Below are 14,595 nucleotides of genomic sequence, written 5' to 3' on the forward strand. Positions count from 1 at the left end.
AACCCATAAAAAATTTAACATAAAACTCTTTTGTTTCATGATTTTTGAGCAAAGAATTGAATTTGTGCATTTTTACCTTCATGAGCCATTAATGAAATATGATGTTTAGAGATGAAGAAGAAGGCTTTGCTGAATTTTTGCTTCATTTCCTTGCCAATTTTGTTGGGCTTAGGTCATTAAGTCCATAATTTTGCTTCTCATACCTTTGTTTTGCTAGATGCTATCCATTAACAATTCTTTATGGTTGAACCTTTTCTGTTGGGTCCAAAACCTCCACTTCTAGTCTGCACACCCCTGGGTTATGCACCCCTGCAGATTTAATTAATTTTATTCTATTTTTTTTTACCATTTCTTTGTCAATTCTTGCTATGCTTTTAATTCATGAACATGCATGTGTTAATTCATGCAATATCATAATAAATTCATGCTTTATGGTTAATTAGCATATTTTCTCTTTTGGAATCTAATTAAATTAATTCTCTATTTAATTAATTTCCATGCCATGTTAACTCATGAATAATGCATATGAAAAATGACTAAGATAGATTTCTACTTGAGACTTTAATTTTCAATTAAAAATTCATTAGAAATTAATTCTTTCACCCTTGATTGCATGTATGAAGTATTGTGGCATGAATGAATTAATTTTGCACTTTAATAGTTCTTTTATGCATGAATAATAGTTGAATACATTCTTCATTATTTGTCCATATTGATTCATTTTCATATGAATTAATAAAATACCATTAAACATGTTTCCGTTCGATGCATCATTTTCATTTGCTCTATTTCATGCTAACTCCATGTGTTTGTATGATTACATGACCATTGAGATTTCAAGTTCAATTCAAGTATAGATCCAATCCATCATGATCTTTAATCATCATTTTCCTTGTATTGTTTGAGCACATCACGCCACTTGATTGTTTTTGGCATGCCACTTGGATTATAACTTGTTAATTTCCATTTACTTTACCTTTTGTATTGTATAGTTTCATCCCTCCATTGTGGGTCATATGTCCCCTCATCCCATTCAAGTATAATAGCTTAGGTTTATATGCTTTTATAGTTTTCCATGCATGCTAACTAAAAAGATAAAACCAAATGATAAAAAAATAAATTTTTTTAAAAGACAAAAAGCACACTTGATCCAACGTCAAGTGTTTTCCAAATCAAAATCAAATAGCAAAACGAGTGCTTGATCCAACGTCAAGTATCTCTTATCCATTCCATGTCTCCATTCTCCCATTCTCAATCTCTTCTCTTCTCAATCTATCTCATTTTATCTCATCTACCTCCATTCTCCACACAAACTTTTTCATAATAAAGCCAAACACTTGATCAAACGTCAAATGTCTTTTCAAAACAATTTCTCAACAAACTGGACTGCAAAAATGGGGTGTACATGCTTGTACACAATATTCAAGTACTTGAGTTGTTGGTCGTGCCTAGCTTGAGGACTCGACACTTGACTTCCTCCTCAAAACATCTAATGATTAAAACAGGTTCAATCTAGGTGCTATAAGGGAGAAAAAAGTGGTTAGGATACCATTGTCCTCTCAACTCCCAAGTATTCTGATTGTTGGTTGTACTTTGTCAAGGGTCAGGTAGTTGTCTCCCTCTAAGTATCAATGATTTGACTTGCCAAACTCTTCCACAATTTAAATCTTTTTTGGATGAAAAATAGTGGTTAGGATACTGTTGTCCTCTCAACTTCCAAGTATTCGGATTGTTGACTGTACCTAACCAATGGTCTGATATTTGTCTTTGTAATAAAATTAACCCAACCAATCAAATAAATTTTCTACCTTAGGGCATCTTTCAAACCTTTTCATAAAGGGCGTGTTACTTCCGTTCTACCGTGAACGACACTTAAGCCTCCATGCGTGAGCAAGTGATATTTAACTACTAGAGTGTGATTCAAGCACACCCATTCTACCGTAAAGAAAGAAACACTTAACACTCATATGCTCGAGCATACAAGAAAGTGAATAGTAGCACGTGAACGTCAACACTGTTCATAAAAACAACCAAACAAATACTTTATTTGTGAGCAGAACTACAAAGCTCCGACTTCCTCATTGCACGTATGAGGATACGTAGGCATAATAGCCCAAATCCTTGGCGAGCACACTAATTTAAAACTTATTTTCTCTTCCCATCGTATTCTCACTCTCATCTCATTTCACCTATAGCAAGCAACATTCAGATAAACAACATCCATATGCATTGATACAAGTAAAGTGGTTCCCATCGAGTACGATGGATGTGAGGGGTGTTAATATCTTCCCCCTGCATAATCGACTTCCGAATCTACTCTTGATTGTGAGACCATTCTCTTTTGGAGTTTTATTGCTATTTTCCCTTTCCTTTGGAATAAATAAAATCCGGTGGCGACTCTATATTTTTCATGGCGCGATAGGTAGATATTACACTTTTCATTAAACGTCAAGGAAAACATACCCTTCTAGTTTAAGTTTATGTTGATGATATCATCTTTGGTTCCACTAACATGAAATTAGTCAAGGAGTTTTCTAAGCTAATGTGGGGTGAGTTTGATATGAGTCTCATGGGGGAGTTGAACTACTTCCTTGGTCTTCAAATCAAGTAACTCAATGAAGGGATGTTCGTGTGTCAAATAAAATATTGCACCGAATTGCTAAACAAATTTGGTGTGGAAGATGCAAAATTGATTAACACTTCAATGCCCATAAATGAAAAATTATAAAAAGATGAAAATGGTAAGGATGTTGATGTCAAGAGGTAGAGGTATGATTGGATCTCTTCTATATCTTACTGCGTCTAGGTCAAACATTATGTTTAGCATGTGTATGTGTTCTTGTTAATAATCGGCTCCTAAGGAATCACCTTTAAAAGCCATAAAACGCATCCTTAGATACATGGTACATCTAAGTATGGGCTTTGGTATTCCAAGGGAAGCGATTGTAATCTGATTGGTTATACCGACTCCGATTTTTCCTATTGCAAATCGGATAAGAAAAGTACTAGTGGAACCTGCCACATGTTTTCAAACTCCTTAGTAAGTTTGCATAGCAAAAAATAGGTTTTCGTTGCTTTGTAGACTTCTGAGGCGGAATACGTCGCAGCCATTAGTTGTTGTGCTTAAATTTTGTGGCTCAAACAACAACTACTTGATTTTGATATTAAAATACAACATATTCCTATTATGTGCGACAACACTAGTGCTATTAATCTAACCAAAAATACAGTGCTACGCTATTGCACTAAACATATTGAGATACGTCACTACTTCCTATGTGACCATGTTGAAAAATGATATGTCGTATTTGAGCGTGTTGATAGCAAAAATCAACTTGTAGATATCTTTACAAAACCTCTTGTGATTGAGCCATATTTCAACATTCGAAGGGAATTGGGCATACTTGATATCTCAAATCTTACCTAAATATGATTTGTTGCATACACTTTATATACTTTTGCTATAACTTTCCTTGAAAGTTTAATCACATATGAGTGCATCCTTCATCAATTCATATGCGAGGTAATATTGTTCCATTTTCCCTCTTCGAAATTAAAAGTCATGTTGTCTATGTTCGAAAGCTTGATATGCTTGATGTATGAAATGTTTCATGAATGTTCACTTCCAAAAATTTCTATTGATGTATGTCAATTTATATGCTTATAGTTTCTTCATGTTACTCTCATTCCATACTTGAAATACGTTCTTTGTGTAGAAGCATGTTATCTATTATTAGTTCTTGCAGGATATATGTGAGATTATTGTTTATCTATTCCGACATGAAATATGTTTGAACATGTTATAGTGTCAACAAAATTCTTGTAGTGTTTCATGGTTATGATAACATTTCCGTTTTTTATTTGAGTGGTGATAAATCTAAATATTTTCCTGGCTAGAGCACATGTGTGTGCAGCATTCGGGAGCACCAAAGATATATGTAACGTAAGTGTATCGCTTTTGTAGCAACTCAAGATTTTTTTATTATATTATTTACTTCATCTTTCATGTTTATTGTTATTTTATTTTGCATGATCTGTGGCAACTATGTCATATTGTTGCTTAAATTGTTTTTATTTACGGTTAGACACTTTTAATATTTACATCATTCTATGTGAGTGATGTGTTATTGATGATCTTATCTTTGCAAATTCCTTTGTGTACTATATTGGTTTATGTGTGATATAAGATACTTCTCATGGATTTCTTTGTCTCTTTTTGATATCGTCAAAGGGTGAGAAACATTTATAAGATGAAGTTGGGGATGCATACATTCAGGGGGAGCCTTCATGAAGACACGAAACGCATCGTCTCAAGTTTTGCCATCCTAAAAAAGGGGGAGTATGTGAGTGCAACTTTCCGCTAGATGTATTACGTATGATGTCAAAACTAGGTTACTTTAGCATTTATGTATATTGGACGGTATCTCTCTGAGTCTTCATGTGCATCTTAGCATTAGGAAGCATAAATGATTTATAAAAGGTTTCATGCATTGGAAATGGATTTTTTATGGAAAACACAATCTATGTGTCGACACATATATGTTGTAGGTCGACACATTGAAGAAACATTTTCCTATGTGTCAACACATACGAGTTACGAGTTACAGATCGACACATGTAAGTCATTCTTAAATCCTGTAGCTTCTATTTGATATACCGACTGTATGTGTTGACACATGACCTATACAGGTCGACACATGCAACACATTTTTCTAAAAATTCATGATTTTTTCTAATCTTTTGCATTCCTTTTTCCTCTAACTTGCATACATATAAATAATTCATACATGGCTCATTTCAAAAGAAGTGATTTTGAGAAAATCACAAACGAAATCGGGATTCTAAAGAGTACTCATCATCTTCAACCTGCAATATATGCATACACACAAACAAACTACACATAATCATTCTTTGTTTGGGTGCCATCTAGAATCAGTGTTGATAAAGTCCAATTTAGGTTGTTGAATTGTAAATTGGGTTGAGATCTTTAAGGATTTCAAATAATAAAGCCAAGTTGAGGTTTTCCTTTAAGATCAATTAGGGATTTGAAGGTTTTGGATAATATTACGAAATTTGGATCCGATCGAGTGAAAGCTTTGAAGAACGAGGGTTTCTTACAAAGGAGTAGAGTGAGACTGTGGATCATATTGGTAAATCTTGGGTTACAACAATTCGCAATTTGGATTCAATCGAGTGAGAAATTTTAATAATTGAGGGTTCTTATAAAGGAGTAGTGTGAGACGGTGGATCAAATTGGTATTGTTGGGTGACTTGATCAAGCTCAGATCAAAGGAAGAGAAGGTGTTAGAATCAACATCAAACATAGAGTTTGTAGGATTGGGTTGCTATATTTCACGTGTATTCTACTTTTGTAAAGTAAGGTTAATCTTCACTATCTCAATTCGAGTTCGAATTATGGGCAGCTGTACCCATAGTGAGGCTGATTAAGGAACAGTCTAAACAAATCCTTGTATACTCTCTCTCTCTCTCTCTCTATATATATATATATATATATATATATATATATATATATATATTACACTTCATTTGCAAATTTTATAAATTAGTCAATTGTGCAATCAATGCATTTGGTTAAACGTTTTGATAACCATTTGAAAAAGGTTTTGTTGAGTTGATCACAATCTATTAGATTATGATTGAATTTTAAGATCAACAAAATCATACAAAAATTTAAATGAAATCGATTGCAGACAAGGTGTTCGATAATTTGTCTCTATTGTAATTTTGTGTATTTTGTCATTGGGAATATATCTTAATTTTGGTCTAGCATTCAATTGATTGTGGTTGAAATTATTTTGATCAAATTTGTTCTCACTATCATAACTCAACTCTACATATGCATATTTGAGCTTTTTGATAGCGGTTCAGTTTAGACAATTCGATCCAGGTCACTTCCATTAGCCATTAACTTTTTCAAAAAAGATTTTGTAAAACTTTTTTTTAACTTGGGATCTATTCACCCCCTCTACATCATTGTCTATCGTCTAACAATAAAGGCTTATAGAATCACCAATCTCTTGTTGCCTTTGTTTTCTTTTTTCTTCAATCATCTTCTTTTGAAGTTTGTCATATCCTCCACGAGACAATCTATGTAGATAGACATTTATAGATCTATTAAGCTTTTATTTTTTTTCTCTTAGCCAAGAATTCGGGAGTGACGAGAGACTTTACAAATTCCTCCCAACAATCCTGATCAATATATGGATAAATCATGTATGAAGACTTTTCTTTACTTTTAGTTGTTGGATAAGTAATATAATCATGGGTGAGTTGTGTCTTAAAGCCCCTCTAATGCTCACCAGCATATGTAAGCACTTTCTTTTTCACCATACTATCATCCCAACTAACAATAAACACTTCCTATGTTTACACAATAGAGTTGTTATCAGTATTAAACAAAAAATTGAATGATCATACATACTTGTAAAACAAATCATAAAATTCATAATAAATATCGTAATAACAGTCCATAAGCTGTTTTTCAAATCATCGTCAACGTCATGCCAACTATCCAACAAAATACTCATTTTACTTTTACCTTGTAACACAATGTAACCCATAAAATTATCAGCATGTTCACCGTAAACCTTGTCGGTTGCAACATCAACTCTAACCGGGAAGCGAATACCATTTTCGTAAGCTTTTTTCACATTGGTATACATCGTAGCACCTCTGGATGATGTTCGTGTTGATACAAACTAAAATTATTTCAGTGATATGAACTAAAACTATTTCAGTAATATAAACAAAAACGTGATAAAGAAGTACCTCAAACGTGATGATGAAGATTCAATGAAGGTTGAAAATAGAGATGATGTTCGTGTTTTGATGAGAGTGACGATGAAAATCGCCAACAATTGAAAGAATTTTGATGAGAGAGTGAGGATGAAAATCGCACAGGGTTTATGTGCAGAGCATGACAATGAAGTTAGAGCGTTCATAGTAAACAAAAAGTTAAAGACTAGTTCTTTAAAGTATTTCATGCAAAATATTCTCATGTCGATGTTTAGGAAAAACCGACATGTATTCATTAATTAAAAATAAAATAAAAAGAAAAGGCGTTATAACGTCATATTTTGAGAATTCAATTAAAAAATCGTTCATGTCGGTTTTTAAGAAAAATTGAAATATATGAGTTGGTACATGTTACCGAGGTTAATACAAATAAAATATAAAAAAAATAATAAAAGATTAACAAAGAATAAAATAAAAGCTGAAAAAGACGCCAAATGAGAAATACTAAATAAATAATGAAAAATAAAAATAACATAAAATATAATACCTGAAATTCGAAACGAAAAAATATTTTTTTTGTAAAATAAAATATGGCGCATGGTATTCCCTAAGAGATTTTTTTTTTTTGTAAAATAAAACATGACGCTCTCATGACATATTCTCTCGAGTTTTGAATGTTTGAGATGAAAATTTCGTCATTAAATATCTTATTTTAATAGTGTGACAATGAATTGACATATTTAAAATAAATAAAAAAAATTCTAAATTTTCTCTTCGGAAGAAATCTTTTGTATGAAAATGGTTCAAATGATAGATAATCATTCACCAAATTGTTGACCTTGATTACTCTGAAACATTTAATTCTATGGTTAAGATACCACCATTCATATCCCTTTATCTTTGATATCTTCTTCTGATATCATCTTACCAATTAAATGTCAACACTATAGGACCTTAAGCAAACAAGTGCTCAAGAATACTAAACAATCTCTTACATTTAATCTAAACCACACTATTATTTGTTCAACAAAAAAACCACTTCCAATGCTTTCACTTACATCTTAATCTATCTTTAAAGAACTAGGAATTCTTAAATATATATTTTTGGATTTTGAATAGGCTATATCAAATATTGGTATATGAATTGGGAAAATATATTTAATTTGATGAATTTTATTTTAATCTAAGATCCCTTGAATTAAGCATATTAATTTATTTACGGCAATGACAGCTGGAAAAAATCGTTGTGATAGAATTGTCGCAATTTATATATTACAAAATGAAAATTTTCTTAGTGTAATCCTTAAACCATAGAAGATACATCAACAACCCAACCTGTTACCCTCAAAATTTTCATAATTACCCATAATGTGTTTCACATAATATTAGTCTGAAATGGACATTTGGCAATGACAATCTTTGACTAGTGATTGTTTGATAAGCTTAGAGATTAACGTGATTTTTGTACCTAATCCATTTGTCATCACTTTTTAATATGAAACAAGTTACATCTTTATCTAGATTTTCTATATACCAATCTTTCATGGATTGTTACATCTTCTATCTATGAAAAATACTTTTGCCATCTTTGTTTTACTATACACATAAGTTTTGTAAAAAAAAAACATAGCTTCTATCACAAAATTTATATGAATTAAATTCAAATTCAACAAGATTATAACAGACCTGAAAGTTCTGAGAATATTTACAAAGATAATTATAGATAATTAATTAAAAAGATCTTGATATCTACAGTAAAAAAAATACATTCACGAACTCTCAGTTTGTGAATCAACTCCTTATCGACTCATTTACTTTCATCTAGAATGAGTAATTGTTGAATCTACCCGATAAATAAAATTGATAAAACCGTTTGCTGGTTACTTAACTTATGGTGCTTCAAAAAATTCTTCCTCTTCTTTTTCTTTTAACGCACACATTCCCACAATTTTATTTGTATCTACCTAGCATATTAACTTTTTAATGTTATGTTTGGTGTAAATTTTTTGGCTATAACATTTGTTTTTTTGGGAAATGATCCTTCCTACAATTCTTTATGAACATGATACAAATGCTCAAAATGGGTTGGTTGTTAATTTTGAATAGTTGAAATCTGGTGTTAGTTGGACCCAAACAATGCCCCACAACCATGTGCACCATGTGTTTAAATATTTTTCAACCTTTGCTATGTCAATATATTATATAAATTGGATAAAAAAAATAATATTAATAAGATTAATATTAAAATCACCCCTCTCTTGAAGATCTGAAATTTAAGAATGTTTTTTTTTTAAATATCATATTTGAATCGTGACGATGTTAATAATTCATATATTAAAACAGTTCACATAAACATCTGTTCTAATTTCAATTAAATCTTTTGTCGTTGGACAGACAATAGGATCGATCACCAACATAAATTGAAAAGTCAAATTTAATTTTAGAAAAAATGATAATAACTATTAAAAATTCACATGCATAATTGTGAACAAACGCGAATAATCCGGAAGATAGAATTCAACTATTGACAATTAGTAATATGCACAAATACAGGTTGATTAGAACATTATGATTTTTATAAGAAGAAAAAAAATGGCACAGTCCTATGTTTGTGTGTGATGCGTCATTTGTCTTTTTCTTTATGACCAAAACCCACGTGGGTATCCTCAACTGGTGCTGAATTACACAAAAAATTGATTCTTCCTAAAGTCTTGTTTGGTTATAGAATTTGTCCATTAATTTTGAGACAATAGTCCTGCTTCAATTGGTTGTGTCACAAGTGATTTCAACTGGAGAACATTAATTTTTTATAATTATTTTTAAGTATTAGCAATTATTGAATTGGAAAGATCTCTATAGCAGAAGGACAGATCAGACAATGGGTCAAGTTGAAGAAGACATACTAACTAGTTGATGATATACAAATTTAATTGAGTATTCATTATTTATAAGTTTTTCTATATAAGTTTGATATAATAATGTTAAAAGAATTTATAGGCTCTTGTTTAGCTGGCCATTCACATACTAATAGTCCAAATGTAGCATAGATAAATTACAATTATCATTGAAGATTTAAGTTATAGAAATCATTAACATTTGTCTAGAAATCATGTTTGAAGGACCTACCACTTGCATAACACAAAAATGGAAGTAGTTGTTGTTGTTGAAAAGAGAACATATACACTGTTTTTACACATGTAAAAATAGAAAAGATTGGAAAGTTATGCACAAATGTAGAATATAAACACTAGAAAAAGACCAGAGGTTAGTAATTGTGATCTATATAGAATTAAATTTTTTCATGTTATTCAATTCCCACATGGAAAACAAAATACTAGCAATTATGTGCCTTGTGCAACCCATGCTTCTTTGTATTAATTAATATTCTTTTTCTTTTTCTTTTTCTTTTCTTCTTTTTATCTTTTCTTTTTCTTTTCTCTTTACATCAATTTTATTTTTAATTAAATAATTGAACTCATATAATTATTTATTTTTACTTTAAAATATATTATTAAGGAGAATTCAAGTTCAAACTCTAATTACACCTTTCAAAAATTATAGATTAACAAACTTCTCATTTCTTCTAATTAAATTATTAAACTCAAATAATTAATGAGTTTTAATTAAAAATAAATTATTCTAAAGAAATTTAAATTTAAATTTTAATAAATTTTTTTATTTATAAAATAATTGATTATAATACTAAAAACAGAGTCAGAATTAGAATTTTGATGTAACGTTCAACTTGGTAAAATAACTTTTTTGTATCCGTTGAATTAAAATTTATGATCCGATCGAATCTATTTTTAATCAGATTTTATTTATCTTCTCATTAAAGTTTCTCCCTAGTGGGGGTTAAGACTAAATAAATAAATAAATAAATATGAATCTCATTTGTTATTGTGAAAAACCATGAGACTAAGTCTATTTATTTTTAAGCACTCTTCACTCATTGTGTACTCCTAGGTCCTAATCAAACTCTCTCTCTCTCTCTACCATGGAAAAACATGTCAATATAGAAAGTGATGATGCTGATGACAACTTTGCCACATCCTCAACACTAACAACAAAATCATCATCATCAACTTCAAATAATAACATCAAGCATCCAAGTTATAGAGGAGTAAGGAAGAGGAATTGGGGAAAATTTGTGTGTGAGATTCGTGAGCCAAAGAAAAAATCAAGAATATGGCTTGGAACATACCCTACAGCTGAAATGGCTGCTAGAGCACATGATGTAGCTGCTTTAGCTATAAAGGGTCATTCAGCTTATCTTAATTTCCCTCAATTAGCAAAAGCACTTCCAAGGCCAATAAGCACTTCTCCAAAAGATATTCAAGATGCAGCTGCAAAAGCAGCTAATAACACTTCATTTGATGAAGCTCAAGTTGAAGCAAGACAAGAAGAAGAACATTCATCACCATCTTCAATTCTTGAATCATCAAGTTCGACATTTACTAGCGATGATGTTGATGCTGCATTGTTTGATTTGCCGGATCTTTTTCCTGAAGATGGAAACAATGGACTTTGTTCCTATTCTCTGAGAAATTCTACTTCGTATCTGTGTGCTGTTGAATCAACTGCACACAGATATCATATAGAATTTTCTGAAGATCCGTCTTTTTGGGAGAAATATTTATAGTTGTTTGTTTTACTAAGTAAAAATAAAATGTAAAATTTAAAGTTTATGTTGTTTTTTTAGTCATATTTTGCAGAATCTACACAGAGAATACATTTTTGTATGTAATTAAGTGTTCTCTATTGCTATTTGTCTCATTTGGTTATGCTGCAATAATTTGGTTAAAGTTGGTAACAAAGAAATTCTCAATCTTTGGTGAATAGTTATGTAAGGTGAGAAAAGAGTCTCTAATCTTTGGTGAAGTGAGAATTAAGTTTAAAATAAGGTTATTTTCTAGATTGTAGAGAATTGCAGCACATAGATTTGGAAGGTAAAGAGTCATCTTTTCTTTGAGTTTGTTTCCAAATATGCAATGTCATTGTCATTGTGAAGGAGTTGACTTTAGCACCATTGTTAAAAGTGGATTATATAGAATAATTATGTCTTTTTTCTACTTTTGGGTAAAAATTGTCCTCTTATACCTAGTTAGTTGAGGTGTGAGAAGTGAATAAAACGGATAAATTAAGAGGATAAAGTAAGAATGTGGTAGGTAATGTAATATAGGAAATGAGAAAAAAATACAAATAGGCCAACCATTTTTTTATGTGGCATAGCCTAGCGAAGTTAGAATTATAAGAATGTGGTTGGTTCATTAATTATTCGGAGTTGATCCAAAAATGAAGATATCATATCAAGTTGATTGAATGCAGAAGTTATTTTGTAAGAGATGATGTTTTTATAAGAACTTCAATGTTCAGGTCAATAAATGTTTTAGTAGTGCCTAAAAATTTAACTTGAGAATTTAACTTAGAAGAGAATGTATCTGTCACCAAAGGTTAATTCCTTGTATATGTGACTTGTAATGTAGAGAGGATCCATAAATGGTTTAGAATTCATCGTCTAACTATCATCAAAGGGCCGTGATTCAATCATAAGGGTTAATATGGTGTATTGTTGAATACATTGTAACTTATTAAATTAAATCTTGGATCCTTTGTAGTTTTTTTGAATGGAAGATCCTTTGTAGATTAGGCATTTTCCTAACTTCGAATAGTTTCTTCCCATTGCCAAGTTAAGGTTGAGATGATGATTTGATTAGTCCTAGATATGAATTAGAAGTCAACCTCTTATGATCCTAGACTGGGCATTGGCCGCCCATCCCGTGTTGTGCCTTTGTGTTACTCGAAAAAAATTCTTTGCAGTGATCAAATGAAGATGATTGTGTTAAGTTACTTTCTTTTTTGATTGAGGTAATTAAGGCTTATTAGATAAAATGGTTGTATCATAACAGTAGGATTTGAAGGGGATTCAAAAGTTCTCTTTTGGTTTCGTTTAAACCCTCAAATATAGCGATTCTAAGTGTCATTTTTTTGAGTGATTATATTTCGACGACCTTGTTCGAATTTTGAGGTTTTCTAGAGAGAACACTCTGTCTTTCTTCATATTTCATCATCACTTCAACTTCTACCAGTTTGACCCTCATCTTCGTTAAGACATATAAATCATTTCCCTATTTTAGTAATGTCTAAGAACATTTAAGATATTACAAATGTGAAGTGAAATTTCCGGTACCCTAAGTTTCCATGATTTCCTAAGTAATGTCACTATCTTTTAGTTTCCATGATTTCCTAAGTAATGTCACTATCTTTTTTCTTTACTTTTTGTTATTTATCCTAAGTTTTGTTATTTTTCTAAACAGCAAAGTTCCTTTGTTAAAAGAAAATACATTTTTCTAGCAATGTCTTCATATGATTCCCAAAACTGCGACCATACCTACAGGAAAAATGATTATTTGAGCTTTACGTCCTCGACTCCATCCACTCCCTGGGATGATGTACCCTTTTCACAAGAAACACAAACTCACTTAGGCATTCTGATCTCAATATATAATCATTTTACCTCGAGTCCTTCCAATTTAGTTGTCACTAATGATGACATGTTTATTGGATCATGTATCTTCCCCGATGAGCACCACAATATGCCAAATGCTAAGAGTTGGTTCTCCATCGAGGTAAGGTCAAGCAGCTTATGACCTTCCCCTAATCCAATCATTGAACATCTTGCCTCGTCTCTCATATGGAGATAGACAAATACCAATAATCAAAGAGAGGGTGATATACGACATGGTGTTCTAGCAGCTTAGTAAATGATCAAAATCCGATGACTCTGAATGTGTCCATCAGTCTCTGAAGGTTCATTATCTGATCATGGTGTTCTAGTGTTTGGTGACAACTCAGACTCTAAAGAATAAAGATGCCTCTGGTCCGTACTCTGTCTCCTAGACAAACCTGTCTTGGTAAACACCAGATTTCAAAAGAGAGTCAACTAGGGTTTTGTTTTGTAAGGCTCAAGGAATGGTTATGTGACCTTTTTAGTTTGTTCTACCTTTTGGTAGATACCTATTACTTCGAAAGTTGTTGTGGACTATGCTATTATTCATTGGATAATGGTTCTAACCAGATACATCCTCCAACGTCTCTTTTGGCATGCTTCTTCACGAAGAAAGCTCTTATGCTCATACCTTCCAACGACTCTTTTCCTGCCTCTATAAAAGGAAGTTGAAGATTTGAAATAAGGTTACTAGACAATAACATAGTATCATAACATCTTGAGCATAACTTTGAGCTATTGTTTATAACTGTTATTGCATACGATCTTAAGATTTTTTATCTTTGTATATCTTAGAAATCTTAAGAGTTAAGAACCTTTGTGATTGTTGCATAACTACTACACTTCTGATTGTGTATCAAAGTATAGTTGGTATCTTTTTTTACTAAATTGTTTGTTTAAAGTAGAGGAAGTCTTTTGCCTGTGTGCTTGAGTAGTGAAGTCTCTTTCTAGGTTGATTGAGCAGAAGTCTCTTGCTCGGTCCTTTGAGCGAAAGTCTCTTTCTGGACTGATTGAGCAGTGGAGTCTCTTGCTAGTTTGCTTGAGCAGTGGAGTCTCTTGCTAGTTTGCTTGAGCAAAGTTGTAATCAAATTTAATTATAGTGAAAAGTTCTTGTTGAGACAATGAGACTGGACTACTCTCAGTTGAGGAGAAAAACCAGGATAAACTTTGTGTATTGCTTTGTTTTACTTATGATTCATATTATTTATGATGTTATCATAGATTCTAATATTAGACTTTGAACTTTGTTCAGATTATGAAGTTGCTTATCAGAAGCTAAACGTTTTTACTATACACAATTAACTCTTTCCCCCTTGTGTATTTTTCTCACC

General features: G+C 31.6%; 1 protein-coding gene across 1 annotated transcript; it reads left to right on the top strand.

Annotated features, from left to right (window-relative positions):
* Positions 1 to 10,673: 10,673 nt before the first annotated feature.
* On the top strand, positions 10,674 to 11,699 carry LOC127076759 (ethylene-responsive transcription factor ERF039). Its single transcript, XM_051018531.1, has one exon. The coding sequence runs from the start codon at positions 10,754 to 10,756 to the stop codon at positions 11,396 to 11,398; it is 645 nt and encodes a 214-aa protein (XP_050874488.1). The 5' UTR covers positions 10,674 to 10,753; the 3' UTR covers positions 11,399 to 11,699.
* Positions 11,700 to 14,595: the final 2,896 nt, after the last annotated feature.

The sequence above is a fragment of the Lathyrus oleraceus genome, chromosome 4 (genome assembly GCF_024323335.1).
Source record: "Lathyrus oleraceus cultivar Zhongwan6 chromosome 4, CAAS_Psat_ZW6_1.0, whole genome shotgun sequence".
NCBI lineage: Eukaryota > Viridiplantae > Streptophyta > Magnoliopsida > Fabales > Fabaceae > Lathyrus > Lathyrus oleraceus.

What these genes read in the sequence shown, in the direction of transcription:
- LOC127076759 (XM_051018531.1), top strand. Translation starts at nt 10,754, where the DNA reads ATGGAAAAACATGTCAATATAGAAAGTGATGATGCTGATGACAACTTT.